General features: G+C 51.7%; 10 protein-coding genes across 10 annotated transcripts; 4 read left to right on the forward strand and 6 right to left on the reverse strand.

The window, feature by feature from the left end:
* Positions 1-220: 220 nt before the first annotated feature.
* On the reverse strand, positions 221-3,679 carry BJY04DRAFT_206357 (uncharacterized protein; the record flags this gene model as incomplete). The annotated part of the gene is made up of 4 exons (XM_073713704.1): positions 221-1,113; positions 1,202-1,767; positions 1,807-2,772; positions 2,814-3,679. 4 exons carry the CDS (start codon positions 3,677-3,679, stop codon positions 221-223), a joined length of 3,291 nt encoding a protein of 1,096 aa, XP_073573211.1.
* Positions 3,680-4,458: 779 nt separating this feature from the next.
* Positions 4,459-4,977, reverse strand: BJY04DRAFT_216222 (uncharacterized protein; the record flags this gene model as incomplete). Its single annotated transcript, XM_073715677.1, has 3 exons — positions 4,459-4,703; positions 4,785-4,862; positions 4,932-4,977. 3 exons carry the CDS (start codon positions 4,975-4,977, stop codon positions 4,459-4,461), a joined length of 369 nt encoding a protein of 122 aa, XP_073573212.1.
* Positions 4,978-6,342: 1,365 nt separating this feature from the next.
* BJY04DRAFT_216223 (FAD-dependent oxidoreductase) lies at positions 6,343-7,482 on the forward strand (the record flags this gene model as incomplete). The annotated part of the gene is made up of 2 exons (XM_073715678.1): positions 6,343-7,299; positions 7,357-7,482. The coding sequence occupies 2 exons, from the start codon at positions 6,343-6,345 to the stop codon at positions 7,480-7,482; spliced, it is 1,083 nt and encodes a 360-aa protein (XP_073573213.1).
* Positions 7,483-9,163: 1,681 nt separating this feature from the next.
* On the forward strand, positions 9,164-9,697 carry BJY04DRAFT_216224 (uncharacterized protein; the record flags this gene model as incomplete). Its single annotated transcript, XM_073715679.1, has 1 exon — positions 9,164-9,697. The coding sequence occupies one exon, from the start codon at positions 9,164-9,166 to the stop codon at positions 9,695-9,697; it is 534 nt and encodes a 177-aa protein (XP_073573214.1).
* A 653-nt stretch (positions 9,698-10,350) lies between these two features.
* On the forward strand, positions 10,351-11,764 carry BJY04DRAFT_216225 (F-box protein; the record flags this gene model as incomplete). The annotated part of the gene is made up of 2 exons (XM_073715680.1): positions 10,351-10,960; positions 11,031-11,764. 2 exons carry the CDS (start codon positions 10,351-10,353, stop codon positions 11,762-11,764), a joined length of 1,344 nt encoding a protein of 447 aa, XP_073573215.1.
* Positions 11,765-12,464: 700 nt separating this feature from the next.
* BJY04DRAFT_226481 (uncharacterized protein) lies at positions 12,465-15,667 on the reverse strand (the record flags this gene model as incomplete). Its single annotated transcript, XM_073718422.1, has 4 exons — positions 15,399-15,667; positions 15,035-15,344; positions 13,309-14,981; positions 12,465-13,254 (listed from the first exon to the last, which is right to left on the reverse strand). The coding sequence occupies exons 1-4, from the start codon at positions 15,587-15,589 to the stop codon at positions 12,465-12,467; spliced, it is 2,964 nt and encodes a 987-aa protein (XP_073573216.1). The 5' UTR covers positions 15,590-15,667.
* A 266-nt stretch (positions 15,668-15,933) lies between these two features.
* BJY04DRAFT_216227 (glycoside hydrolase family 71 protein) lies at positions 15,934-20,703 on the reverse strand (the record flags this gene model as incomplete). The annotated part of the gene is made up of 5 exons (XM_073715681.1): positions 15,934-17,036; positions 17,087-18,539; positions 18,597-19,199; positions 19,254-19,409; positions 20,359-20,703. The coding sequence occupies 5 exons, from the start codon at positions 20,701-20,703 to the stop codon at positions 15,934-15,936; spliced, it is 3,660 nt and encodes a 1,219-aa protein (XP_073573217.1).
* A 95-nt stretch (positions 20,704-20,798) lies between these two features.
* Positions 20,799-22,166, forward strand: BJY04DRAFT_216228 (uncharacterized protein; the record flags this gene model as incomplete). The annotated part of the gene is made up of 3 exons (XM_073715682.1): positions 20,799-20,892; positions 20,951-21,028; positions 21,673-22,166. The coding sequence occupies 3 exons, from the start codon at positions 20,799-20,801 to the stop codon at positions 22,164-22,166; spliced, it is 666 nt and encodes a 221-aa protein (XP_073573218.1).
* Positions 22,167-24,589: 2,423 nt separating this feature from the next.
* On the reverse strand, positions 24,590-25,653 carry BJY04DRAFT_216229 (uncharacterized protein; the record flags this gene model as incomplete). Its single annotated transcript, XM_073715683.1, has 3 exons — positions 24,590-24,946; positions 24,996-25,457; positions 25,510-25,653. The coding sequence occupies 3 exons, from the start codon at positions 25,651-25,653 to the stop codon at positions 24,590-24,592; spliced, it is 963 nt and encodes a 320-aa protein (XP_073573219.1).
* A 1,066-nt stretch (positions 25,654-26,719) lies between these two features.
* Positions 26,720-27,898, reverse strand: BJY04DRAFT_184579 (uncharacterized protein; the record flags this gene model as incomplete). Its single annotated transcript, XM_073710638.1, has 5 exons — positions 26,720-26,817; positions 26,882-27,358; positions 27,462-27,468; positions 27,533-27,694; positions 27,782-27,898. 4 exons carry the CDS (start codon positions 27,893-27,895, stop codon positions 26,913-26,915), a joined length of 729 nt encoding a protein of 242 aa, XP_073573220.1. The 3' UTR covers positions 26,720-26,817; positions 26,882-26,912.
* Positions 27,899-27,903: the final 5 nt, after the last annotated feature.

Raw genomic sequence — 27,903 nt, forward strand, 5'->3', positions numbered from 1 at the left:
TGTAGAGGTTCAGGCCAGGTCCACTCGGGGTCGTGCTTTCGGCATGGATGCATGATATGACTCCCCGTACGGTCCTTTCATTCCTTTTTCTGCCCATCTACGACGTGTCCAACTTAGGCCAATCTAGTTTCTAATTCTTCTCCGAATTGTCGGTATGCTTCTATTTTAGATACTTCTCTAACCGTGTCTCTAAGAAGCCTTGGTGATACCCAAGCCACAACTAAGCACCCCCCAAAACCAAAAGACTCTGAACTCTTACTCTCCCAAAACCCCGTTGCTGCAATAGATACCGTCCACGATGATAAGGAAACTCGGCTACGACGAAGACGCTGATATTTTCGGCTTCGACGCCTGCGATTTGCAAAAGCTGTAACACAGCGAGAAGAGTTTGTCCTGTGGCGAGGACATCATCGATAACCACGACTGACGCCCCTGGAGGGATAAGCCCTGCGTCCATCTCAATTCGGCTTTCCCCATTTGAGTTAGTGGCTGCGAAGGAGATGTGTGATCTGGGTTTTGGAACAGCGACAGTTGGAGGTGGGAGCTTTCCAGCGTCTCGGATAATTGCCAACGGTTGATTCACCAGAGGGCATAATGCCGATGCAAAGATCAAGCCTCCGACCTCGCAGGATACGATACTGTCAATCATGGACCAATCTCCGGAGAAATGGGTCTTCAGCAGCGAGACGCACAGGGATAGCCCACCGGGATGCTGGACAATGTTTAAAATGTGCCGGAACACGATTCCATGTTGCGGAAAGTCAGGTACGACGCGGACCATCCCGGCTAGTCGATGTAGATCAGATTTGAAGAAAGGCCGCAGCGTATGTTTAGCAAATGTAACTGCCGCCTGGTTTCCGGCTGCATCATTATGGAAGACGAAACAGGGCTGATAGCCATCAAGACCAGTGTCTGAATATTCGTCTCCTTCCATTTTGATTTCTAAATCACGGCGTCTAAGACTTGTATCTTCACCTGCCACTACACGAATATCAATTAGCCTACTGTTAGGCACAAGATGTGCGAAGGATGCAACTAGTGCCGTGTCACGCATCCCAGTTATGAAGAGAACTTCTACATCTGAGGCCTCGTATAGCACATCGGGAAAGTTCTCTTCATGCAGGCGAGGCCGACGCTGTATCTTGGCCTTGGAAGAATGCAGTCAATGCCGGCCGGTGCTGCTCCTTATACTTGCGATTACCGATAAGTTGACCGAAATCAGCTCCAACAGCTGCAGCGTATTCTCGCTTCGTGGAATCACCAATGCTCACCACGTGTGCCTTCAGGCCTTGATTGGTGAAGAACGATTTCCAGATCCCAGCACAATAGTCCTTGCCCGCGCCGCATTTGCCGGTGACAAGGGAAATGGTCATTGCATTCGGAGTCTTGGGAAAAGGACAGGTATAGGCCAACACTCTGTGCGGGTCTAAGGTGTTCTTCAGCTGGACGAGGCGCACCATGTTAGCCCCGAAAGCTCGTCTTGCCAGGATCGCATCGCGAGGGTCGGGCCCTAAGTCTGCGCTATACACACCCACACTGAAAGGAAGGAGATCGCTCGCAACGTCGTAAACCCACTTTTCAGCATCACGGGCGATCTCACAACTATCCTGGTCGCGGGACCAAACGCCTGTAATCACACACGCGTACTCCCAATCACGGCATCCAAAAGCAGTCTCCTCAGGCAGGACTTTGCTGACTGCGCCGCCGCCGTGCAGCAGGTGCAGATAGCAGAAGGGCGACGGGCGATTCTCCACTGCAGCAACCAACCTGTCGGCAACAGCCTACTCTCCTATGTCCTTAAAGAACAAGCAGCGCTTAAAGGAAGAGCTCTTTCCGCCTCCGTGTTCGCCATGCATGCCGGACATGTACATCCCGGCCTCAAACAGACCAACACTGTCCGTCAAGCAACGGTGCTCATTCTGCCCGAGAAAAGCCCTTTCAGCCGAGAGAGTGACATCTGATTGGACATAATCCTTGGTGTAACACTCGATTACGGTTACCCCAAGATGCAATCTACCGTGCTCATGGTACAAATATGCATCTGCCGAAGCGTTACAGGGAAGTTTCCTTGCAATCATATTTTGAAAGTCGTTGAGTCTGACGTCGAGTACGATTCGCGCCTCTGTACAATAATCCATCGGAGCTATCCAGTTCCGGACAAGATAGGTTGGGTTGGGCTCGGCTTGGAAGGTAACGCTGACAACTATTCCAAAAGCCGTCCCGGCACCTTTGATAGCCCACAACAGCTCAGCTTCATTATCAGGACGCATTGAGTCTGGCGGCTGATGTTGGCTAGGTACGCAACCAATGCAAAAGACCTGGCTAGTTTTGACACTGATGAGTACTGCGCCGATGATGCTATCGCATGAGAGACCGTAGAGCCTAGCAAGATGCCCAAGGCCACCTTGAAGCCACAATCCTGCACCCACGCTCGGCCGAGACCCAAGAGGTACGGCCAGGCCTGCTGCCATTGTCTTTCGCAGAATATCACCAGTGGTGCAGCCAGCCTCAACAACTACAAGAGATTGAGCATGTGAGTCGATGTCACCTTTATCTCCATATTCGCGGCGGTCGATAATGTGTAGGCCGTCGAAAGCACTCATGTCAATCGCGACGACATTGGAAATAAGGCAATGACCGCTGTGTCCGCCGCCAATGATTGTCAAAGTAGTTTCGTTCTTCAAAGCCCACTTGACACACTCTTGGATGTGCTTTATCCCTGTGGGTCTGACGACAGCGGCGGGCCAGTGACGACGAGCTTGTCGATTTTGACTGTCTTGTCGGTGTTCAGCACTGGTACCAGAGCGGTCAACTCTCTCAGCGATGTCGGATGGCGCGTGAAAGTCGTCATTACATTTGCATTGCTAAACGCCAGGCTGGTTGGTCCTGAGTCAGGTCCGTCGTCAGAGCTCATCTCGCGGCAAGTCTTCCGCCATTCAGCTCGAATGGACCTCCCAGCGGCGTCATCTTGCACCGCAAACCCCGCAACGAACGGGGCAAAGCAGTCCAATGCCTCGTCAGTATCCGGTACAGTAAGAAGGCCGGTAGGGAAAGAGGCTGTCTTGTGACATACGTATCCATCGAACCGCAGACAATCCGCGCGATGGAAAATCACGATCCTTCCGCTGTCAGGTCTTTCGACGAGCATTCCCAACGCATGTTTCAACACACTCTCTTTTGGCTTCATGCCGTACATGCTATGACAGAAGAGAATGAGGTCGAATTGTCTTTCCAGGCCAGTGGTGTTGTAACTCAGTTCGAACGGAACTCGACGGACGTCATACGGCGTGTCTAAGCCAGGAAGCGGGCTCTCCCCTTCATCAGAGGCAGATCTGAGCCAGATCTCTAGTCTGTCAGCAAAGAGGGTGTTAGGCTCATACGCAATATATCTTCTGATACTTCCTCTTTGATTGTAGGGTAGGTATTCGAGCACGCTCTTCGGACCGGGCCCGATCTCGAGCACTGAGATAATAGTGCGTGAGGCGAGAAGTGATGATACCTGTTCGCGTAGCTGGGCGATGATAAAATCGGTGTAGGTTTTCCATGCTTCTCCCTCCGTGAAGAGCCTGAAGGCGTCGCTGTATTGGGTGTCGGATAGGGGTTGACGGGTTGGTGCAGAGATTGCGGTTTCGGCGGCCTTCGCTCGGAGGGATTCCTTGAGCGCGTTGAGCGTAGCCATTTTTGTCCAACTTGGCGTATCTAACGCTCAAGGAGAGGGAAGAGGAGATGAGTAGAGGAGTGTTGGAGGTTGGCAGGAGAAGCAAACGGATTGAGGTGGCGTGGGGTGTGCTCAAAGCAGGAGGGGCAATGCACTACGTGCTCAGGAGGCGACTATGCGTTAAACATGTTGAGATTCTCTTGCTAATTTTTCTGCTGTTTACGACTAAGACTAGGTGCTTGCAACAACCCTAAAATGCATCAACAATACACTATGCCTCTTCCCGACACCGTCTTTGCCCTATTGTAAGCCTTCCTGGAGATTCTGCTCTTTATGTCCATGCATGCGGGAGAACAATCATATTCCCCACCTATTTGCTGTTTATCTCTGTTAATTTGTCTCCCTTCTTATCGCTTTCATGACTATATCACCTTTCCCCATCCGGACCCTAGCATGTCGAACCGAAAGGGCACGTCTTATAGAAACCCACCTCCCTCATTATATAATATCAGCATATCTAACCCTGGGCAGGCCACAGACAAAAACGTAAAACAGACTACTTGCCAATGGTCACGAAGTCCTTTTTTCCAGAGACGGGGATTGAACAGTGTAACTCTTTCGTTGAGCTCGTCACAGCCTTAACTACGGTAGACAAGAGCTAAGATCGGTCCAAAGGTTAGCAGTCTAAGTAAGGGTGTAGGGCTCGACGTAATTCGCAATTTGAGAAACGACGATCAGAAAAGTTGACTTTTATCAAAGGGCTTTCTGAAGATATCAGAGAAGGGGGTTGAGACAGGTTCTCAAGCGTCTTGAGCTAATGGCGGGATATCATATTGTTTTAGACTCGATTTCCTCCTTTCTTTTACCTTCTTACGCACGTTCTGTAGTTCATGTGGTGTGCCGTCTGTGGGATCTTTGGACTGAGGGTCCCTGCTTGACCCAAAGTAGCGGAAGAAGTGGAGGGGCCGGAGCGAGGAGAGAGAGCCGGCTACCAAGCCGAGATTGAATTCGATAACCATCCAGTAGAGTGACGATGTTGCATCAACTGGGGTAGACAATAGAATCAGTGAACGTTAGGAGAGACTAACGGGGAAGAACAGGCTCAATAGTAGAGGATTTGACGTACAGGTCAAATCTGTTGATCCAGTGCGCAAGTAGTCGAGGGTGCTGAATCGGACGATTGGGGCAATGCACGCTATAATACCTAGCGGGAAATGTTAGTACTCTCTTTTCGCAGTGTCTTGAACAACAGGTCAGCTAGTCTCTGGCGTACCTGATCCGAAGATTGCCAAAAGTCCGACAATCTTCCCTTTGGGCATCCTGAGTCGTAGTAAGATTGGCAATGGGGCGAGAAGCATAGCTAGGTCACCGACGAAGATAAGAATGGCCTGATATAGAGTAATCTTATAAAGGGTGTACCGGCTGTAGCAGTCTGGATTCTGGATTGTGGTATCATAGGCCGCACTAAATGGAAGGAAATCATGTCAGAAATTCGGCAGGTTCACAGGCTGCTCTTCGCTATATCCTACCTGGGGAGTGAACATTGAAACGTACGCACGAACGAGCCACTGACGGAGAACAGGATTTGGAAGACCATAAGGCCGGCTGTGAGATGTTGAAGCTAGGCTGGTGGGAGAGAACGGTAAATAGGTGCTCCAAAGTAGGGCACAGACGGCGGGCTTACTAGCCACGAATATCCGACGCAGAAAGATCAGAATACTGATTTTCACCGAGAGTGAGGTATAGAGATAAAGACACATTGCTGCATAATAGAGATGTGCTATTATCAGAAGAATTCAAGCAAGCGCAAGGGGGTCAAGAACCTACCTTGAGCCAGGTTGCTCGATCCTCCTCGCTCACATTCTACATGTGCTGCCCCTGTCCGTGATAGACGACGACAATCCCGAGTCCATTAAAGGTTTGAGTTATTGTCTGTGACGTACGACCGTCAGTGCGAGCCTTGCAGGAGCAATAGAAAACAGACCAATGCAACGCAAACCGCCACATAATCCCAGCCAAACTTCTCAATGACCATTGCTCGTGTACACAGCTGTGATGGTTAACGTGGTGCTGTCCTTGATAAGGCCGTGAAGATACCTACTCTCAGACCACACACAAGCAAGGACAAAGCTGCAGTTCCAAAAATAAGTCCGCAAGCAAGCGACTGCTGGTATTGCTCGTCCGGAGCAAGGCTGCGAGAGAGGATTGAGAAGGGCATAGCAACCGATCCTTCCTCACCACTGTTGAGGTCTCAACTGTCAAGGTCTGTCAAATTGAAGAATGTCACGGAACTTATCTATCGTCCTTTTCGAATCTTCTCAACGAGAGACTAACTCATTTATGATCGCGGAAACTCGTAACGCCTAGACAGGGATTGAGCCGCATCATGCATTAGTGTGGGAGACGGCGCTTGCACTATCCTCCCCGACATGCCCTACCCACCACGAGAGGTCGGCTCAGTCGCCTGGTGCAGGGTGATTCCACCTGTTAGCCTCCTGTGCCGCCTCCATCCGTCCCACGTGCCCAGCCGGCCCAAGACCATGCGCAAGTACCTACCGTTGGTGGTGGCTGAAACGCCGGACTTGAACCTCGTCCCACCCCCTGACAGCGTTTTCATTCCATTAAATGAACATCGATTGCTTCTCGCCGCGTCACCTTCGCATACTCTTGTTATTTCTGGTTAGATGGCGGCTCCAACATCAGAACATAAAACGTTCAAAGTCCTCATTGCAGGCGGCAGCCTGGTCGGGCTTGGGCTAGCTCTTGCCCTAGAACATGCCGGAATCGAGTACGGGCTTTTTGAAAAGGGCGACATTGCGCCACAGCTCGGGGCCTCGATTGGACTGCATCCGCATTCCTTACGGATCTTGGATCAATTGGGCGTGTGGACGGACATCGAAAAGGAGGTTGTACCGCTGCTGAACCGGAGGCATTACGACGAAAATGGGCACTGTTTTGAGGAGAGTGACGTCCTTGTGGAGATTGGGAAGATCCTCCACCGACCGATTATTTTCATGGAAAGATCGAGGGCTCTACAGATTCTCTATGACCATATTGGAGATAAATCGAGAGTGCACGTGTCGAATGGTGTTGTCGACTACGAAGAGACGGACACTAGAATCACCATCACCACACAAGATGGCAGAAAGCATTCAGGTCATATCCTCGTCGGAGCGGACGGGATACACAGTCGCGTTAGGCAATTGATGGCAGACAAAATCAGTTCCGTCGACTCTGCCGCAAGCAACAACCTGCTCGAAGCATTCACCAGCGAGTACAACTGCATCTTTGCGGTTTCTAGGAATGATCCCGCCGGACCGCTCCTTCCTGACGCCATGGTACATAATGTCTATTACAGCCAGTACTCGGCTGTCGCGGCGGCCGGGGTCCATGGATTGGTTTTCTGGTTTCTGTTTGTGAAAGCACCAGCAAAGACAAAGACGCCGAACTGTCCTCGCTTCACGGACGAGGATGCACAGACGTTGATTGACGAGTATGGCTCCACGCAGGTAGGGCCTGGGTACAACGTGCGGGATCTCTGGGAGGCACGGGTTAAAGCCACCATGACGCCCCTGGAAGAGGGGGTTATTGAAGAATGGAGTCACGGGAGGGTCGTTTTACTTGGAGATTCTGTGCATAAGGTGATTAGACTCGGCTCCATATTGTCAGATCAAAACACGCTGATTCTGTTGCGACAGTCCACTATAAACCCTGGCCTGGGAGGAAATCTCGCCTACGAAGGAATCGCCCACTTGACAAACCTTCTAGTCCCCTTACTTAAACAGCACCCGGTATGGGAGAATACTCTCCAAATAGACGGTTAGTCTTGGAATAGATCTGTATTTCGAATAGACAAGATAGAATCACGTATGTTAATGCGCGGGATAGACTCTTACTGAGAGCACCAAAAGCTACGGTCATATTTATCCCCTGCAACCCTCCTTCGGTTGTGAGATTATGTAGGAAAAGACCATCTTTGCTTCTTTATATGATTACAGATCAAAATAGTACGAGATCAAATTTTTTGATTAGTCGCATGGTGGTGCTTCAGCTGAAGACTCTAGAAGGCAGCGTGAAGGAGGCTGAAGACCGGCTGGCGCCCTATTTTTGGCAGGCCGAGATTCAGAGCTCATGTGCACCAAGAATCAACTACTTTTAAGTGGATCGATATACTGAGCGTTGGAATGTGGATAGTAATCCTATTCTTCGGTAGCCTCAGCGCAAAGCAGGCGTCGCTTCCCACCTCGTCCGTATTGCTGTGGTCAACACCAACCATAGCATTAAACTCCCAGAACCTTGGCCTGGATCGTAGGGCATAGTGTTCGATTAGCTGACTTAGCCCGAGTCAGGTCTGCCCGTATAGACGGGAGGCCTAAACGGCCGAAAACTAGGTCCTGCAGTAGTAGTCTGAGGCTGAAACTAGGTAAAACGAAGGAACGCGATTTCGGCGATGTTTCTGCTGCACATCCTTTCTCTCGCGGTCTGTAATATGTTATTCGCTGTGGATTGTAGAGGTAATCAGGTACGGTCAGTCTTCGTTTAAGCCCGGGAGGCCTAGACACAACCGACCCGACTGTCAAGAAACCAGCTTTGGCTGCCTGATACGATGGAGATTTTATTGGAGTCAAGTCCGATCGCGAGTAGGACCAAGGGTTTTGCAGAACCAGGTGCACATGCGACAAGGGGGTGTCCACAATCTAGGGCAAGCGATCAGCCAGGGTTCGGGGTTCGCATTCATCGCTTGTTCATCGCAGGCATCTGCATATTCTCGCCGTTTAGCATCGTCCGTACTCGTATCACTAATCAGGGAATTTTCATGCAGGCTGATGGCGGCGCAGCGGTGGAGTTAGTGTCCAAAGACCCTGTGCTAAGTATAGACACCAGGCAGCACTATCACCGAATTCCGACCAGCCTTTCTCTCACCAGCAAGTAAAGTAAAATAAAAATCTCACATCACATGGGTTTGCATCCCTTGATCACTCTCGCCAGCCCAACTCAGCCTTACATCGGCACACGCCGAGGGAAAGACGCAGGGTGAAGTCATGGCCGCCCCCACAGCAAAGGAGCGCTACAACCAACCCATTGCAGTCTAGCGGGAGAGCTGATCATCTACCCAGGAAATTGGTACGAGCTTTGCTGTGACTTAATTGGACGGTCATACTTGGCATGAGAGCGTGGCAGCAGGGCTTAGGTCTGTGGCGCACAACGGCTGCTCACCCTGCCTGTTAATTCCCCCTTTCGGTCTGGCGTGCGCTGGATTTGTCCGTCTTCGTACTCGTGAACCGCTGGAGAGATCAGCTCTGTACCTTATTTCTGTTGCGGTGTGTCGAGACTATTTGGGAAATGGGTCTTGGTTGTGCTGGACGGAGGGTGTATATAAGGCTGGTGGTTTCGCTTCATCTAGAGCTTTGTTTTCTCAGTATCAACAGCAAGACTTTACTCTTCTATCTTACCGAGTCTCATTCAGAGAAGATATATCTACTCCAAAACAACTATTACATCAACATGCGTCTCTCACCAGTCACCCTCACCCTCCTCCTCTCCCCCCTCTCCGCCCTCGCAACACCCAATCTCGCCTCCGAATCCACCTCCTCCATCGTCAAGCGCACCCCCATGAAGCCCCTCATGGCCCGGCAATCTCCCTCCCAATTCCTCGCGCGCTCTCCTTCCCCCGACGATGACGACGTGGTTTGCGCCTCGGACGAGAAACGCTGCGGCAATGCCTGCGTGCAAGAAGACTACACCTGCTGCCCCGACAACGTCTCCGGCGGCTGTCCCAGCAATGAAGAGTGCCAAGAGGATGATGATCGCTGGGGATGCTGCCCTGATGGAGACGACTGCAGCTGGGACGACAACGACGACGACGATGACAACTTCCTCGATGACGTTGGCGATACTTTCTCGGATATCGGAAATGATATCGAGGATGGATTCAACGATATCTTCAATGATGATGACGATGATGCCGCGGGCATGCTGAAGCCTGGTGTTATGGTTGCTGTGCTGGCGGCTGTTGGAGCTGCGGTTCTGCCTCTTTAAACTCACGTTTAGTTATCTGATTGAGATTCGCATGAAGGGGTTGGATTTCCTATGTTCTTTTCTTTCTTGAGCTTTCATCTCTTTGGAAGTCTTTTCTCGATATGTTCTTATATCCCATAAGTTATGTGCTGCTTAGATCGCGATCTGAATATGACTTTTGCAACCTATATCATTCTCTACTCTAGTATGTAGCTATGGTCGATGGGCTGCAAACTCCATGCGATCATTGTGAACAGCGTTCCCCGCAAAATAAGGTAGCTGATGTATCGGTACCTGCCAGCCCATCTGCCACCCACGTCATCTTGCATCGCCGAGCTCCGCCGGTTACCTAGCTTTATACAACTAGTGTTCTACCTAACAGCATGCTCGTGCGTGTGAAAAATATATATGTAGATATGTATTTCAGATCATCTGTTTCTGTCACTCGTATATGGAGGGTATAATCGCTTTCCAAGCATTCGAGCACTGCTATCTGTAAGCTTGATGGGCCCAATAGGTTAGCTCAACCAGGTTAGGTGGTAGGTAGTAGTAAACGCCGGTCACTATCTATCGTTTAGCGAGCAATACAGTGTCTTATAACTAGCTATAACAAGGAACGACCCCTTCTCCATCTCCACCTGCTTTCCACCAACACACTCCTACAGTCCAGACTGATGAGCCCACTCGAGCAGCTTCCAGACGAGCTGATTGACAACATCACCTCCTTCTTACCTCTGCGCGACATTTGTAACGTCCCCCTTACAAGCCGCACTCTTGCACGCACGGTATTTTCCTGCTGGTCTCTGCAACGGCACCTCCAACGCAAACACGTCGACCTCACCGAGCGTAGCCTCCTCTCCCAAGTCGAAGCAACCAGCCAGCCCAACCACCCAGCATGCCTAATCCAAGACCCAATCGTCGTCGGGATCAAGAACTACACCGCGTTCCTCACCGACCCACTCAAGCGCGCCAAGGAGGGCACAGCCCAGGCCGCACTGGAACGGCAGCAGTGGAAAACTGTGACTCAAAAGGCGCAAGGAGCAGGAGAGAATGCGTGCCTCTGCTCGCGACGTCCTCCTACTAACTCAAATCTTTCAAAATCTCCTCGCCCATACTTCCCGTGGGGGTCTTCGCTCCCTGGAACTAAACGTTGCGGTATATCGCAAGAACGCGCCGTGGAAGAGAATCACGCCCGTCGACGGCGCCCGCTGGAGGTTGATCTGGCACGCTGCGGCGGACACGTTTCATACGGCGCTGGCGGCGTTGGAGGCGAGTGCCATGCCTGTTCAGACACTCAACATCTATAACCTTGTGGAACGCTGCAGGCTAGGGTGTAATAAGCTGAGTCGGATAGGGAACTCAAAGGTGCTGGGCCCCTTGCTAGGCTCTTTGAAAGGGCTCGCCGTGAGCTTCTCAGACCGGGTCATTGACGAGTCTCTCAAGGACCTGGATATAGCGTCTGATTCTGCGGATGACAGTGACGAAGTTGAGTACGATGGAACCAGAGCCGTCGAAGAGATTCAAGCAGAGGCGAGCCACGCGTCCACATTTGAGGGCCTTCGGGCTCTTGTACGAGCATGCCGGGGGCTTGAGAGCTTAGAGCTCTATCGTTGTGATCTCAGGTTGATAAACGACAGGTGCATTGACTATCAGCGTGAACGGTTCCTACATCTCATAGCAAAGACTGTCCCGCTACCCCCTTTGAAGAGGCTGGTGCTCCGCGGATTCCATGTTCGATCAGCAGACCTCTTGGCTATTCTCAAACGACTGAGGCCAACTCTCGTGGAGCCCTCGCTGGAAAACATAACTCTGCTCCCTGGGGAAAGCTTCGGGTCGGTCTTCGCGTACTGCACGTCGGAGAGCGCGGGCTTGCGAAGGTTGTACTTGGATGATTTGGTCGAGGTTAAAGTTCCACTTGGCGGCAGTTGGACGGGACTGCTCTATTTCACGGGGGAACCTAACAAGGAGCCCAAGTTCATCACGGACAGGGGACCACTGAGCGGGAGTAACACGGTTGATAGAGCTGTCCCGGCACAAGTCCGCCAGCCTATTCCTTATTTTACAGCGAATTTTCCTACTAAAGTCTGATACTCGACTCCCCAGTCACCGTGGATTTGGAGGAGGAAGGAATTGTATGGGCCTCCTGAATTGTGGTGCTGCGAGGGCTACTGTACGTGTAATCTTCATTAACATAGTACAAGAAGGCAGCGAAAGTATGCCTTTCAAGTTCCTATGAAGGAGAGCAACCGCTTTGCCCAACGACGTCGGGCTTGTATCCAGGCCCTCCGGCTCCGGCGCCGAACTGGATCTTTCTCTCTCGACATGCTGTCGTACTATGTACTTGAACCAATGCAAGGTGTCTATTTCGGAGATTTCCCATTGCTGTTGCCTAAGCTTTTGACATTGTTTATATCTTGATTGCCTTTTGTGCACTCGGCTACCGCCAGACCGTTGCTCGCACTCTGATGGCTCAATGACTGAACTGGAGAGCAATGATACGGTGACATGTTATGCGTCGGGCCATGCCAGCTGAATATCACATAAGGTACATACTCAGCAGAAAGATTATGGGACAATGATAGTGGAATGTTAGCGCAGTGTGTGTGGGCCATGGGGCACAACAAGAGAAGTAAAGTAGTAAGAATCCACTTGCACTATAAATATTCTAAGCATATATATATATATATATATATATATACCCTCTATCATCGTATCTATATTTTACTCTAAAGCCACTCACTCTACTTCTATGTTCTTCAATCTGCTCTATCCCCATAATACCACCAAATCAAACCAGATCCACCAACTCCCGACTAACCAAATGCGCCTCCCCCAACACGCCCTTAATCACCAGCACCAGCTCATCCACCTTCCCCAGAAACCTCACATACGCACCCAGCGCCACACAATACCGGCGGTAATCCTCGTCGCGAACCATGTCGGCGTCAAGCTTATACTCCACCCCCTCCTCACCCTGGTACACCCGACTCCTATTCTGCTCATACTCCAGCGCCCGTCTCACCAACGGCGTCGGTAGAATCTCCGGCAACGCATCCCCGGTCCTTAAACTCTGCTCGCAGACACCCAAGACCGCCATGATCTCACCGATACAACGATGATCGAGCAGACCCATCTGCCGACTTAATCGCTCCTTGTAATTCTCCGGGAGCGTTGCACTGGCGAGGATCAATCTCGCCAGTACACCATTCAGATCGTGCGCGAGTTGCTTCACGGCACCCAGACTCGCGGCGTCGAATCTTGAAGAACTGAACTCGTATTTCAGGTTCATGATCAACGGCTCCAGACCGACGAGCGACTCGGTGAGTTCGAGCCAGATTGGTTCGGTGATTGCTTTTCCTTCTGTTGATGATCGGCCCCAGACGGAGAGGAGGAGCGCGTAGTGGTCTGATAGTGTTCTCAGGGAGCGGGAGAGGGAGACGCTGATGTGCTTCGCGGCGGAGGGCGGGTGTGGGAAGATTTGCACGATTGTTGCGGCGGCGACACCGATGAGGACGAGGAGGAGGCGGCGCCAGAAGACGGCATAGCCGACGCCGGGGTTGCCGTAGGTGGGGTTGTGGCTGGAGGGGTCAGCTGCGTGGAATGTAAGATTAGGGGAGGGGGGGTGCACTTACGTGTCCACGTAGCTGTATGCAACGGTGAGGAGGAATGTGGCTGCGCTGAGGATCCCGCCTTGGAGGAGGTTTGGAGGGAGGTAGAGGCGGATCCAGAGGAAGAAGGCTAGGAATACGGCCATAACTGCGGAGAGACCGTATGGATTGCCGGGGCCGGAGCCAGAGCCGATATACCACGCTAGCAGACCTAGGACGCCACCTACGACGGTTCCAACGAGTCGTGAGAGGACAGAGAAGGTAAAGTCCGCCATGTACACTAAAAGACCTGTCTGCCCCATGATCAGGCCCCATAGACCTCTTTCGCGGTAGTAAAAGCCTGCGGTGCGGGGAAGGAGGCCAGGGATAGAGAGCGCTATTGTGACGACGACCATTCGGATAGCAAACATTCCTTCGTCGCTTGTGAACCAGTGGTAGGTGCCTATGATGGCTTTACCAAGGGGATGCCGTGCTGTTGGGCGGTATCCGCGGCGGATGCGTAGTTTCTCCTGTGCGGCTTTCGAGGCATCGTCGACTGACGTTTCGGCGGGGTCGTCGTCGCTAGTCGGAGTCACTGTCGGCGCTTTGCCCTTCTTACCAAACATCCACTTCGCTGCGTACTTCAAGCTGGTGGGAAACCAGACGCGGATACGAGATGCGGATGGGAAGGCTGTTGACATCTGCGCCAGAAGAGCCTCTGTCCTATCTAGTGCAGTCGCCATGTGCTCTTGAAAGTTCATGCACAAGATTATACCCGCCATCTGATCTGCCCGGTCATTTTGAGCGTAGCCATTGTTGTCAAGTAAAAGTGTATATCCAGTTACCAGGGCCTCGGTCATGTCATGTAAGAATGCTGGTCGAATCTGGCGGAGAGCCTCGAGCGACGACTTGACTCGTTGAGACAGATTCTCGTGCTCTGCCGCAGGAGATTTATGATACCAATGTTGCCGATTGGCAAACCTAACGCACTCGCGCGTAACATCCAAGCCATCCAAACATGCACTCATAGCGCTAATGCTGATCGTGTTGAGGCTTTTTACGATGTCTTCGTCTACCGCATGGTTCTCGGTGTATTGCAGCCCTTTGATTAACTCTGCGAGCTGGGAGAGGTGATGAGCTCCGACCTTTTTGGTTTGCTTCTCGCTAATCTCATCATTTGATTTGTCGAGCGAAGATCTCTGAAGTTCCTCCATCCGCATTCGATTTTCAAGAGTGCCCTTGTGAAAGTCCGATAAAGAGAGTATCGCCGCAACTAAATGCCGGAGAGGCTCTTTGAAGGCGCCAACCGTCTCTGATCCCCAGGTGCTGACGGAGAAATCAAGCGGGAGAAACCCGAACGACGGTTCTAACTGCCTGAACTCCCCAATGATCTTACTGCGCCAAGTATGCAACTCTTTCGGGTCCAATGGATCTGAGCCTTTGCTCAGTGCAGATAAAGAGAGTTGCATCGAGGACTTTAGCAGCTCCAGCAAATCGTCCATACCCTCGAGGATAATCCCAGACGTCGAGCGTGGAAAGAACAAAACAGAGCATGCAAAACCAAGACCAATGCCAGCAGCCGCGGGCTTCACCAGCGCCAGCGGCAAAGTACCATTGAACGAGGGCAAAATAGGACCATAGAGAAGAAAGAGATCGGAAATAATGATTCCAAAGATGGACGTCAAAGCCGTTTTGGGGTTCGCTGCCCGGAGACGCGCCTACGCCAGGGTCAGTTTGTTAGGGCTGACAAGGTGGGCAGCTGGAGGCATACCAGGAAATAGATAAAGAAGCAGATCATGCACATGGTGACCGCCGTGACCCGCGTATCCAGCATCCACCCATCGTAGATCATCCGCTGGGCAATACCAGCGACCACGGAACCGGTCTGTGCCTGCGTTGCGGCCACTTGCTGAAGCGACAACAGTCTCGCCTGCGTCTCCGCGTTGGACCTCGCAGCCAGAGCGGCCTTCAGAGTGATTACCCCCCACGCCCATGCAAGGCAGATTCCGATGAACAGAGACAGCGAACCGAGAATATACACGAAGACCACACCGGAAGGCGGAAGCATGAACAAGACCATGCTAGAGCTGGATTAGCGATGTATGTCGTCATCGATATAGGAGAGCGATTCTTACCAGCCGAAGAAGGTGGCAGCGCCAAAATTGTTGGCGACGGGATTGATGAAAATCAGCAGAGAGGCAACCCAGACGGCTACCCAGCAGCGGAAGAAGACTTTCAGCTCGCGGGTGTGGAAATGGTCGAGGAAGGGGGGTAGCTGGCGCTTGCGCTTGGGGGCGCCATCTTGATCGGGAGATGGGAGAGACATTCTGCTCTCTGCAAGGAGGGTTTGGGGAAGCACAGCATGTGCGAAAGGAAGCAAGGAATAAAAGACTCTCGATCTCAATTTGCGGGGAAAGGGGCAGCAAAAAATCAATAATTGGGGAGGATTAGTGATTGGAAAATGATGTAAGGCAAGATCAGCATGCACAGGATTGCATAACTTCATAAATATTTGTGCATGCTGCATTGTATCCGGTTATGCAGGTGCACAGCCAAGCCCTAAGCCTCTCATGATCGAGAGTGATAGCTGGGGCATACGAATCATTAAACTTCATTACATCGTTACAGTAGTACATAATCGCTCAGAATACTCACATATGTACTGGTAGATTACCACGTACAGTCCATAATCTCCGTAGACTCCTCCCAAGAGTGGCATGTCCCCAGTGGAGAGTATGTATCGCGACACTGCGCGTCCCGGTACTCATCACAGACCAATCTACCCGCATTATCTATATGTCCAGCAGGAAGGTTCGAGCCCCGGTAAGTACATGTCGAACCAAAGGCCTGCAAAGTGACTCCATCCTTCATGCCCCGGAAGGCCCCATCACTCTTGATATAGTTTGCCCCTGGGGTATCGAGACACGCGCCTGCATCGCGATTCGCCTCGCCATCGTTGTAGTACTCGTGCACACTCCAGCTACCGCCAGACTCATCGCGTTCTTCATCCGGTGCGAAGTAATAGACTATGATACCCCCAGCATAGGGTCCGTTCATGGGCGCCGTTCCCGTGGGCAGAATACCTTTGATCATTGTCTGGGTGCCGAACTTGGAGTTGGCGGCCTTGTCGAGAGACGAGGCGATGCGTAGAACGGCTTGGGAGTCGTCGGTTTGTTGCGGCCACTGCTCCATCGTTACCACTACACCTGACGCAGGCGTGCCATTGATCGTTGTCGATGATGGTGTCGCAGAGCACCCTGTTGTTGTTGAGCAGGCAAAGTCGCACCCCGAGCCCTCGACGCAAGCGGTGGAGCAGATTTGTGCTGTGCGTGTGCTGCATTCGTCGTCCTCGGTTTCGTTGGGATCACCGTTGCTGCTGCCGCCGCCACTGCCGCCTCCCCCTCCTCCTGTGCCTCCTCCACCTCCGGGTGTGCTGATTCCCCAGTCAGGAGGGCAGAGTAAGCAGTGGTTGCACCACGGCCTGCAGGGACGCCCAGTGCCTTTGCTACCTTTGGTGGCACTGGGTGATGCGGTGCCGGGTGACCAGGTTGTTGTTCGGGTGTTCGGCGCCGTGTCCTTTCCGGTTTCGGTCCATGGATACGGAGGTGGAGTGATCGTGGTTGTAATCCTGGTTGGTGTCGGACCTGTCTCGAACGGGGGTAACACGTAGATAATACCGGGTAGGGTGATGCTGCTCGTCATCTCCACGACTGAAGGTCTAGTTTGGCTAGCATTGATTGAAATACCCCACACGGATATCTCGGTAATAACGGCTACCTCAAGAGTTAGTCAGTGATAGATAGACAGATACATGGTGACATACACGTTGGGAAAGATAGGGTAATGTTTGTCGTGGCCATCTTATAGCCCAGGTATGTGGTTGTAATGCCATATACGTCGGTCGTTGTGCGTGTGGTCAAATGGCTTTGTGTGATGGGCGTCGTCCAAGGAGGGATAAAAATGGTGGAGGGACTATCCAGAGGTAACGGCGGCAGGATGAGAGAGCATGGAGGTTCACACTGAACGACCGGTGAATCTTCTTGCCAGATGGAGGGCGCAATATAGGTGTTGCCATCGCCATCGCCATCGCCACGGCCGGTACCATCATCGCTGGAGTCTTCCGTTTTGGGCATGCATGCACCCTCAGGACAGTATCCACGTTGACAGGTGTACTCACACAAGGGACCGTAAATCGCTGGATCCTGTCCCGGACCAGCCTGTCCGATGACATCTGTTGTCGGGTTCATCACATTCACAGCCCCCTGTCCTGTGCAAGTACATGCATTCATTGGGCAGTAACCGTGGGTACAGCTGAAGTCACAAAGTCCAGCGAGATTGCCCTCGCCGGTACCCGATGTGCAAGCTGGAGGAAGGAATGGAGAGACGGTCGGTACAACCAATGGAACTTCCACCGTCCCACATGATGACGGAGGACAGTAGCCGAGATTACAATCAAAGTTGCAGAGGCCGCTGTAGCTGGCCCCTTCGCCAGAGATGGGGTAACCTTTCACCCCTGTCGAGTTCGGCTGGACATAGCCCAGACCCATCCTGGTGCAGGTACAGGCGCCCAGAGGGCAGTATCCGTATGTACAAGAGAATTGACACAGGCCAGCAAAGTTATTGGCACCAGTACCGTTCATACAGGTCTGCTCAGACAGAAGCAGCTTTGGCCTTGCTGAAACCTCGTCGCCTGGATTGTTGCCGTCCGATGGATTGTATCTCGAAGTGACGACTTGGCTCCCAACCCAGGCATTCCAGTTCTGGATCCCGTTGGCACAGCTCCCGGAGATCTGTTTGCCTTTGACAATTGCGATCTCCTCGTTGTCGCGCAGCAAGCTCACGGTGACAGGCCCAGTGCGGCCTCCAAAGGCAACACTCCCATGATAGACCCCAATGTCGTCGTCGGGAACGTGTGTCCACGCCACAGTTTGAGCCTCGCCTCCGATGGAGACCACGACTCCAGAGAATGAGGCCAATACGGCGGAGAAGAATATGCGATCCTGGGCGATTTGAGACGGAGGAAACTCGATCTGGAGCTGCGAAGCTGTGTTGCCACTGGTACCTCCACTGCCACAAGCGGCGCCGGGAGTCAATCGATACCAGGCGACGATCCATTCCCGAGTGACTTCGGCGGTGCCTTTCTTGTACATGTCAATCCAGAACGGCAAGGTATTGCGCCAGCCGTCGTGAGGCATGTCGGTCACGTAGTTGAATGGGGCCTTGCCAATGTCAAACGCCTCCATAGCCTTGTCGTGTAGAGGTCCGATATAGTGCGACTCGCCATAATCGTTCCAAGAAATAATCTGGACGAATTCTGGCTGAACCTAGAGCACCTCCTGCCACCGGTCATACCACAGATCATCTCCACGCCAGATCCAGTTCTTTTTATATCCGTATCCGGAAAGGTTTGTGAAAAACCATGGTGAGACAGGCATCATATACGGCAAACTCTTGAGGTACTCCAGATATGAGGCGTCAATATAAGTGTCCATATCCTGAGGGCCCCAGGGCCAGCCAGCCCAACTGAAAAGGCCATCCGTCTCGACAGCCGGCTTGGCTCCGAGAGATGACCAACTTGGGATAAAGAAGCACCCAGTGGCGAATTTTATTGAATTCCAATCATCAGCGCTACCAGGTCCCTCGAACGTCGAGACAAAGGCTTGCCCTCGGTAGAAATAGTAAGATGAATGGGCGCTGTACTGTTTGATCAAGTTGGTGACATCGTTCTTGGGCCATTTGCCGTTTCCTGCATAGTCGAAGGAGAAGAACAGTTTGAAGCCGACACTGTCGGCGGCGGAGAAGGCAGCAGGAAGTGCTCGCATGTTGGTCGGGTCATTGTAAGCCATATTGAGTGCGAATGCGTCAATATGGGCATCTTGGGCCAGTTTCATGTCATTTCTCCAATCATCAGATGTGTAGTTGGCCGAGTTGGTCACCTAAATACTATGTCAGGCACATTCACTGTGTTGAGGATCATCGTTCATGCATACCATAAAGTGAGCAAAAACAGCAGCTGCCTGTACACGACAGGCAAGCAGAAGGAACGCGAACAACCCCATGGGTAAGTTTGTGACACGAAGCGCGGACAGACGCTCAGAGGCTTTTTGTATGTTAACAACATTGAAGGTCGATTTGTTCGACCAGCCCTGAAATATGATGGGAGCAGACGAAAATCAGAGAGCAACAATTTGTAATTTCCACCCTAGGGCCTAGCTCGATGTCTATACCGGCTTATCAATGTAGCCAATGGAAGACGGGAAACTAGGTGGTCCATAGCTCCACTACGCATACTACAACGTTGGCTTGATGCTAGAACAACTTCAAGGACATTGCTGCCCGCTTGGACGGGCTTCCGAGCACCACACACGCCGCACTATAGCTGCCAATGCATGGCCAACCATTTGCACCGGGTTATTATCTTTGTCTGACATCCTGCGACAGGGTTCGCAGGTGTGAGATCTGAAAGAACCTTGCTGGACCGGGCGTTGTCGGGATTAAGCGACAGGATGCTGGAGGCTGAGGGAGGTGTAGTAGTGGGTCTGGCCTAAGCGACAGAGCCTGCGCATCCACAGCAAAGCCCAGACAGCGAGATTATTTGTCATTGAGTAGACGACAAAGGGTGGGTCTCGGAGAATAGGAGATCAGGGACTAGTGTGCCCCATAGTTCTCATGGACTAGTATCTTATCACCTACTGGCGCGTGAATCCAATCATGGGTGACGGGTCTAAGACTCAAAAGTCCCCCACCATAATGAGGGAAATGGGAACTGGTTGTCTCGATACTGCGGGATGATAGTGTTACTGTTACTACGCAGACAGAAATGTTACATATAAACCCGTACAAACAGGACGAGAGTTCATTTCCTGCCATCCATCATATTCCAGGACCCATGTGCCCATGCCATGCTCAAAATTCCCTTCTCAATGGTGATGACGGTGTCTATGATGGCCCGCTCTATGCATCACCTAGAATCGCAGAGAGGTTTTCTCGTTAGTTTTCACTAGAACTCGCAAGCGGGGATAGAAGAGGATCTCGGGTGCATACTGTGGTAGGGGTCTCCATCACAACTCTCATACTACTTGCAGCCACACTCACAGTGGGTTCCGTGACCGAAGGAAGAGCCAATTGAGTCCTGTCAACAGAAGTCGGAGCACACCCGCCGAACGTGAACCCGAAACTCTCCGAAACGCTCAGTGGCGCGGCGCGATAAAGGTCACATTGGCTTGACTGGTCGACATAGACCCAGGCTTGGCATTTTGGGACCTCGGTGCACCAAATTTGACAGTCAGTCATCGTATCGAGGTCGAAGCTGAAGGTAATCGGGGCGCTGCTGAAGAAGGCAATCGTATCGTTGTGGACAGAGGCCTGACAGTCGGACGAGACTTCGGCGCCAACCAGAGTAACGGCGGCGAGAATGATGAGCGATTGTAGAGGGGCCATAATGACAATGCACCCTGGACACTAAAACCGTCACACTGTGCCCATCCAGCTTTAGCCGCGGGGGCAGACTGGGAGCCAAAAGACCGGCAAGGGGCATGAGCTTGAAGGAATTTGTGCCCCGGAGTGCCACACTTTACCACGAACTATTTCATTTGGTGATCGGAAGTAAAGACACGCCGAATGCGACCTGTATGTCCCCCACCAGAACTTTAGGGGATCTCATAACCCGAGCTAATAGCCGATCAAGATGAATGGACCTCACAGCAACAGCTCCTCGCCGACCCGACCGGGTTCACCGCTAGGCTTGATGATCAAGATCTTGAAGGTGATTTCCTCAACAGGGAGCGTGTTTTGCGCAATCCCGAGTCATATATGTTTTTCAGCTTGGGATACTGGTACTTTCAACAGACAAGCTCGTTCAAAGCAGAGAACAAGAGGTGGACTTTTCAGTCGGGCGTGGCGGAAATAGTGCAAATATAACTAGATCATTGATGGCGTGCAGAAATGAATGCTTCCAATACAGGGCTACTAGATCAACTCTACTCCTAAGACTGTTGGAAAAAATAAACGTAAGAGCATGAGGACCTCAGCATCAGAGAGTCACGTGATAGGTACCAGGCAATAAATTCGGCAGATCACCCACACCCACGACACCTCCAGCTGCACCTCCCCCCCATTCCCAACCATGATCTCCTCCTACACCGAGCCAACAAAGTCTTGGACAAATGATCCCGATCATCCGAGGATTGTTGTCTGGACTAAGCTCCACGTTCCTCAAGGCAAGGAGCTGGACACCAACCATTGGAATGGACTCTTTCAGCCCTTGGTACATGCCCTGGGCCATAAGGAAACAGTGTGGGCCAGGGTTCAAAACACTCCAGACATATTGTTCCTTGTAACCTGTAAGTTCGAACGGAATGTGACTTGGAACTAGCTAACCAATCTATCCGGTATGGTTCACCACCTCAGAACTGCGAGAGTTTGAAACCTCTCCGTCGGCGCAATTATACCGCGAGGGGCTCCAGCGGGAGGAGATTGCACCATTAGCCTCTCACGAGACTATCTACAACTGGTCGCGATGGTTCGGAGTTCTGCAGCTGTCGTTTGTCCAACTTCTTTGGGTCTACTTTCCAGCACCAGTGGACGACGCCCGCAAGGCCAAGATCGAAAGTCTTAAGGGCGTCTATCCCGCTGTGCTGGGACCGGGTGTACCCCGAAGTGAACATCGTATCGCCCACTTTCCAACACGGCAGTGGGCGACTGAGACCGAGACACTGCATGGACAACAAGTACAGTTACTACTATGGCCGCATTTTTGGAGCAACGAAAAAAAGGCCGAGTGGCGGCATGAACCGTACGCTCAGCCGAAGTTCATCGGGAAGCTGGAGCAATTCTATCCGGTGGAATGGAGGGAGGAGATTTATCCTCGATTTTTCCGCATTCCTCGAATCTTTCCGAGGTGATTTGGTGCCTTGGTAGTTCATATCGGTGGGAATTGCCCTCTTATGAGAATATACTTGCAACTTAGAACGGCTGTATATACTTGGCTGGATATGGAGATTTAATACATCAAACCTCTCTTCAATTTATCTATATTTCCATTCCCATGGGCTCGCTTGGGAGCCCCTGCCTTGCTCTCATTTGCTGACGAACATTAGCAGATCAATAACCTTGATATACCCCTGTACCGTAGATAGCATAGTTTTCTACGTGTCATGAGGTCATCTACTACACTCGGGCCCCGGCGCGGGCATCCAGGGGCCCTTTCTAACTGGGATCTATACATCCCTGAAGACATCGCATAACTCTAAAGACCTCAGGTAAACAGACTCCTACTTGGTTTTCCTGCCTGCCAGCCGCGGTGGTATAAAGTAAGTGCAGGTCTTGAAGTGATTGAGCTCGCGTGGCTCAGTACGTCTGGAATCAATCCCTAGTCTCGTAATTCTATGTAATCTCTCTAGGCGCCTACCTTATAGGTCTGACAAGTCGTAGCAGTTCGACTTTCTTGCCAGATTACTACCTCTCAGGTGGCTCGAAGTACCGCTCCGAGACACAGCGCCCCGACGCAAGACGCTCAACACCAAAGCCTTCGGCATCATTCTGCTCACGAATCGCCTGCCTTTTTGTTTTCAAGCATTCTAGCATTGCATGCTGTGGTCAGATGCCTTGCTATAGAATTGGCAGTAGTGCCACCTCCATTCTGTAAAGCGCGGACGGCAGACGCTCAGCTTCCGCTCTATCAAGCATTGGTTCTCGTCTTCACGTTGTCGAGAACTCTCTGGCGGCCAGCATGGCGGGTATCAAGCTTTTTACTCTAAGAACCAGCTTAGAGTCACGCAGGGGTGCGCCACAGATTGCAAAGATCATCAACACCGCAGTCGTTATGGCGCGTGAGGTGGGATAATTTGTTGCATACATGAAACTGAGGGGGGATTTAGTTGCGTTTAGCATTGCTTGTCCCGTGGCTATATGCTATGCATTATTCCCTTATTGTTTAATCAGGGGATGACCTGCTCTGACTGGTCTTATATCAGACATGATTAGATATCTTCGTCGCCGGCGCTGTTGTATCATGTGTTGAAGATTGTGGAGGGGTGGGATTTGTGAGATTACAAGTATAATGACAAGGAGATGGTGGTGGTTTTCTCGAAGACGCGTGTACGAGATGGAGGGCTGATATGGAGCGAGTATGTATAACTAGACCTAGCGATATGATCTATAGATAGCACGGCGCTTTAGTGAAAGTACCTTGGGGCCTTCAGGCTTCCTGCAGAGACTCTAAGATACAGCGCCCTCAGCGATGCAAGCAAGCTCATCTCAGAGTGGCTCTTGAGTAGAGCGTAGGACGGTCTATCTCCCACGCTGAGCTCAACTATTAGACCTAGCAGAAGACTTCTACGACTGCCTACATCTACAACAGCCTACACACACACAATTCTCCGATCTGTCAGGTCAAAGATTCTCAAATTCAAGACTATAAAACATAACATCTCACATGATATCATATCATAAATATAACCGGAAACACCAGGATAGAAGGAGAAAAAAGAAAGAAGCAGGTAGCCCCCCCAGCCAGCTAACAACCCGGGCCCTAGGTTGCAGCAGCCAGCCAGAAGAGACGCGGAGCGGAACGACATAAAACCCCAAACAGAAGACACGCCATGACACCGAGGAGGGTCCTGGCCCCCCGATGCAGGCTGTGAGATCTGCTGGTGAGTTGAAAGTACATGATGGGTAGATTCGCTTTGACAGTGACAGACAGGCAAAGACGTACAGGAAGGTTAGGAAATGTGGATAAAGACCAAACCCCCCATTTGGGATAGGCGCAGGGAAAAACCAGGCGGAGGCACTTTATGCGGACCGGAGCTGGTAAAAACCTGGGCTGGGCTGGTGAGTATTGTACAGGAGGGGAGGGAACATGTATATAAGGTAAGGTGAGGTGAGGTGAGGAGGTAGGGTAAGGTAAGGTAAGGTGAGGTGAGGTAAGGTGAGGTAAGGTGAGGTGAGGTGAAGGTATCCAAGTCCAATCCTCCGCTGGTGGAGCGACCACCTACCAAGATAACTAACTAAGATGAATTCATGCAAGCTTGCTTTTTTTTTCCTCGTCCTTGGTCTTTCCAGTCCAGTGGCTTCTGTCGTTTTCGATTGTTTTTGATTGTTTTGTCGATATTTTGTCGTCGACGAGCTCGATCGTTGCTGTGCTGCCTGCTCCCCCTACGCGGATCGTCGCCGGGTGCCACACCGGGTACGAGACAATGGTTGGCCCGGCCACAGTCCCGTCAGGCCTGACGGCTGCGCCAGCGGCTATCCTCAACCTTAGCTGCCTCCGTCGTAAAGGTCGCTCAGCTCACACAGCTCAGACTTCGCCCCCCGAATGTTGTCGTGCTTAAAGAATGATGTCGTCCAGGTCCTCCTCCCCCCAGGCAGGCTTATCCGCGGAGTCGAAGTACTGTGAGTTCCAGTTGGATGCTCCAGCAATTTGATTCTCGGAGTTGTCCCACTGGGGGTAGGAAGGGAGGTGTTGTTGAGGCTCCGGTGGTGCGTCGTTCATCGCCACGTCGAAGTCCCAGGCGGGTTGGTTTTGTCGCTGAGGTTGGTTGTTTCGTCGAGGCTTGTCCTGGATGATCTCGGTAAAGTGAGACTCCAAGAGTTGCTGATGCTGTACTTGTCGCTTTCGCTGAATGTCGGTCCACACTTGGCGGGAGTAGTAGAAGGGCATCCCGGTCATGGTGGAGTCCCCATCCTGCGCTCGTTAGTCTTGTGCCCAGTCTGATGCTACGGAATGAACTTACCAAGTCGATTCCACGCTTGAAAACTGGAAGGGGGTTGTTCCGGCCCTGAATGCCCTGCTTGCTTGGTCGAGTTTGGTATTGCTGTCGCGGTTGTCGGTTATTGTTGGTTTGCTGAGGCCGGTTCTGGGTCCGGTTGTCGGTCTGTCGTTGATTCCGATGTGTTTCATGCCCAGGACGGAGATTTCTCACGCCCTGGTTTGGTCGGGGGTTTTCGGCCCCGCCATGGAGGTTTTGGGTGTGTCGGTTGTTATGATGATGAGGGTGGGTTTGGTTTTGGCGCTGATGGCCGTGACTTTGGCTTTGATGGCCGTGGTTAAGAGGTGTTGGATTTTCACCCCGGGGAGGCTGGTTCGCATGCTGCCCGCGTCGACCTCTCCCCCCTCGGCAGCGCTGCCTATTGGGGTTTGCGGGAGCAGAGGCGTTCCACTTGACTTGTCCTCCATTGCAGCGAGGCTCCGGAGCCTGTTCACGTCAGTCTTGCTGTTTCTCTCTCCATTGTTCAATGGTCACTTACCTGTCTGCGGTTTTGGTTGTCTCCAGTACCGATATTTCGACCCCAACCCTGGCCAGGGCGGATGGGTCCTTCTCTGACAGGAACAGTCATCTGTGCGGAGGGGTTGAAAGAAGAGTTGGTATAATAGGTCTGCGGAGTGGACATGATGTAGGAGTTAGGTGGAGAAGAGGTGGATCAAAGAGCAATCAAGAGTATCTTGCGAGGGGGAGGGTGGAGTGCCAGTAGTTCAATCAAGGTCTGTTTCGAAGGCTTGCTTTGATAGCGGATCTGCGAAAAACGACTAACAGTTTTCAGGTTGCTTGATTGTCTTTTTGGAGGTTTTTTTTTGGCCTTTTAGAAGATTCAAGTTTCCCTTTTTAATATCAAAAACAATATAAAACAACGTTTCAACCTGGGCTCTTATTCCCACAGTTGCCTTGTCACTTTCTGGGGTGCTTGAGGTGAGGTCTGCGGGGAGGTCTGGAAGATGGTCTCTTGCTGGTATGAGCACGTTCTCAGCGGATATAAAAGTACGATTGTTTAAGAAGTCTTCTTTCGTTGAGTGGTTATAGATGTGATAAAGGAGACTGGGGAGAGGTTGACGAGGAAAGAAACTGGATAGCCCTCGCGCGGCGGAGCAGCATTGATATACACGGCGCTGAGCCGGGGGGATTCGGGCTTAATCTCCTAGGTTCTCGCAATGACTCCTACTAGAGCTTAAGGTGAGTCCTCTTGTATAGGATTACAGGTTAGGACTTTGTGGAGGTGTGCCGGTTGGGCGAACAGTTTGGTACATGCTTTCAGCAAAGGTAATCTGAAGAGTGTGGCCCGTGGGTGAAATCTATCTACACAGGTTGATTCTGGATAGGGACGTGCTGAAGCCCGCAGGAAACTCTCAACCTTAATTCATGGGCTAGGATATGTTGGAGATGTGCCCCCGGCCCTAGAGCGGTATGCTCTGCCAACATTGAACGTGACTCACATTGTGTAGCTTCTGGAGCAGGTGGACCAGAAAATGCTCGGGGTGTTGGCAGCACTCTCTGAGAGGCCAGTCCGACAGGCTAGGAAGTCCTTACGAGATGAGAGATAGCTTTGAATTGATTCTACGTAGGGAAGCTAAGACGAGAGAACTCGAGGGAACTGTCCCCCGCAGACTGATGAAGCCTTGAATGAAACCGGCCTACGAGGTACAGGCTAGGATTCGTGAATTAAGCATTGACTCATTGAACTAAGGTACAATGTGATGGTCATCTGGTTGAGAATCCAAACGGAAGGCAATGAGGTCTCGAAACTCTATTTCTGGAAAGGTTTCGTGCAATTGAATTGAAACTTCATACTCCTGTGAGAATTTTCGCCAAACCTTCTTCCTAAAATAAGCATAAGAAAGGCTCACCGTGGTCGGCATTCTGGTTTCGGCCGCTATGCTACCTGTTGACCTGCTCGCTGAGCTTAAACTTCTTCCTCGGCTTCGATGCACCTAGCGACGAGCTACTGGCATTGGACGCAAGACTATCCCGGTCTCGTTTGCGCTTCTCAGGCTTTGCGTCACGCTTCCGTCGCTGCTCGTCCTTGATCTTCAACCGCCGCTGCACCTCGTCTGAAATGTCCTCTGTCTCCATCGCAACAGGAATTGCGTCGAGAACATCCTCATTGCGACCAGGAATAGCAACGTCAAACCGTTTTCGTTTCATGCGCTGGGCTTCTGCCAGTAATGGCTCTCGAGCTTCAATCTCCCTTTCGCGCTCAACTTCGCCCTCGTTGGAAATTCTCTGTCGCTTCCTCCTCTTTGGCCGAACCATTCCCTCGTCGGACCTGGTTTGGCCGAATTCAGCCGATGCTGTTCTTGTTGAGTCAGAGGTCTTGTTTACTCCTACCCAGTAGTTAGCCATGTGACCCGATCTATTTTCGTTCAAGGGCAAGCTTTTCGAGTTCCTGCCGTTCCGGTCAAGGAAACAGGGTCGAGTCAAACTTACGCGGGAGCTATTTTCAGAGTCAGCAGATGAGCATGTAAAAATAGGTGCGCAAAAGCTTGATTAAAACTTACAATCCGGGACTTAACTCCGTCAAATTGGAGGGCGAGTTTATTCGTCCTCTCGAGCATTGTAGTGATCAGGCTCGAGGCTTCAGCATCAGGCCCAAGTTGATCTTTCAGCGCTTCAAGCATCTTCAGATGCGATGAAAGGATATTCTCATGCTTCGTGCATATCTGAGCACCCATTAGCCTCAAACCTGACCAGAAAACAAAATTCGCCAGCAAGGGCGGCCCTGTCGAGGGAAGGCGCCAAGAACTCACTTCCTGCCAAGAAAGCCGGAGATTCGATCCGGGGTCTTCAGGTTGAGGCTCTGTGTCATCGGAAATGTCCTCGACGGTGGCGTTGAGGGGTTTGTGAGGGCGGCCTGACGGCATGGTTGGTT

This window comes from Aspergillus karnatakaensis, assembly GCF_047715665.1.
Source record: "Aspergillus karnatakaensis strain CBS 102800 unplaced genomic scaffold BJY04scaffold_14, whole genome shotgun sequence".
NCBI lineage: Eukaryota > Fungi > Ascomycota > Eurotiomycetes > Eurotiales > Aspergillaceae > Aspergillus > Aspergillus karnatakaensis.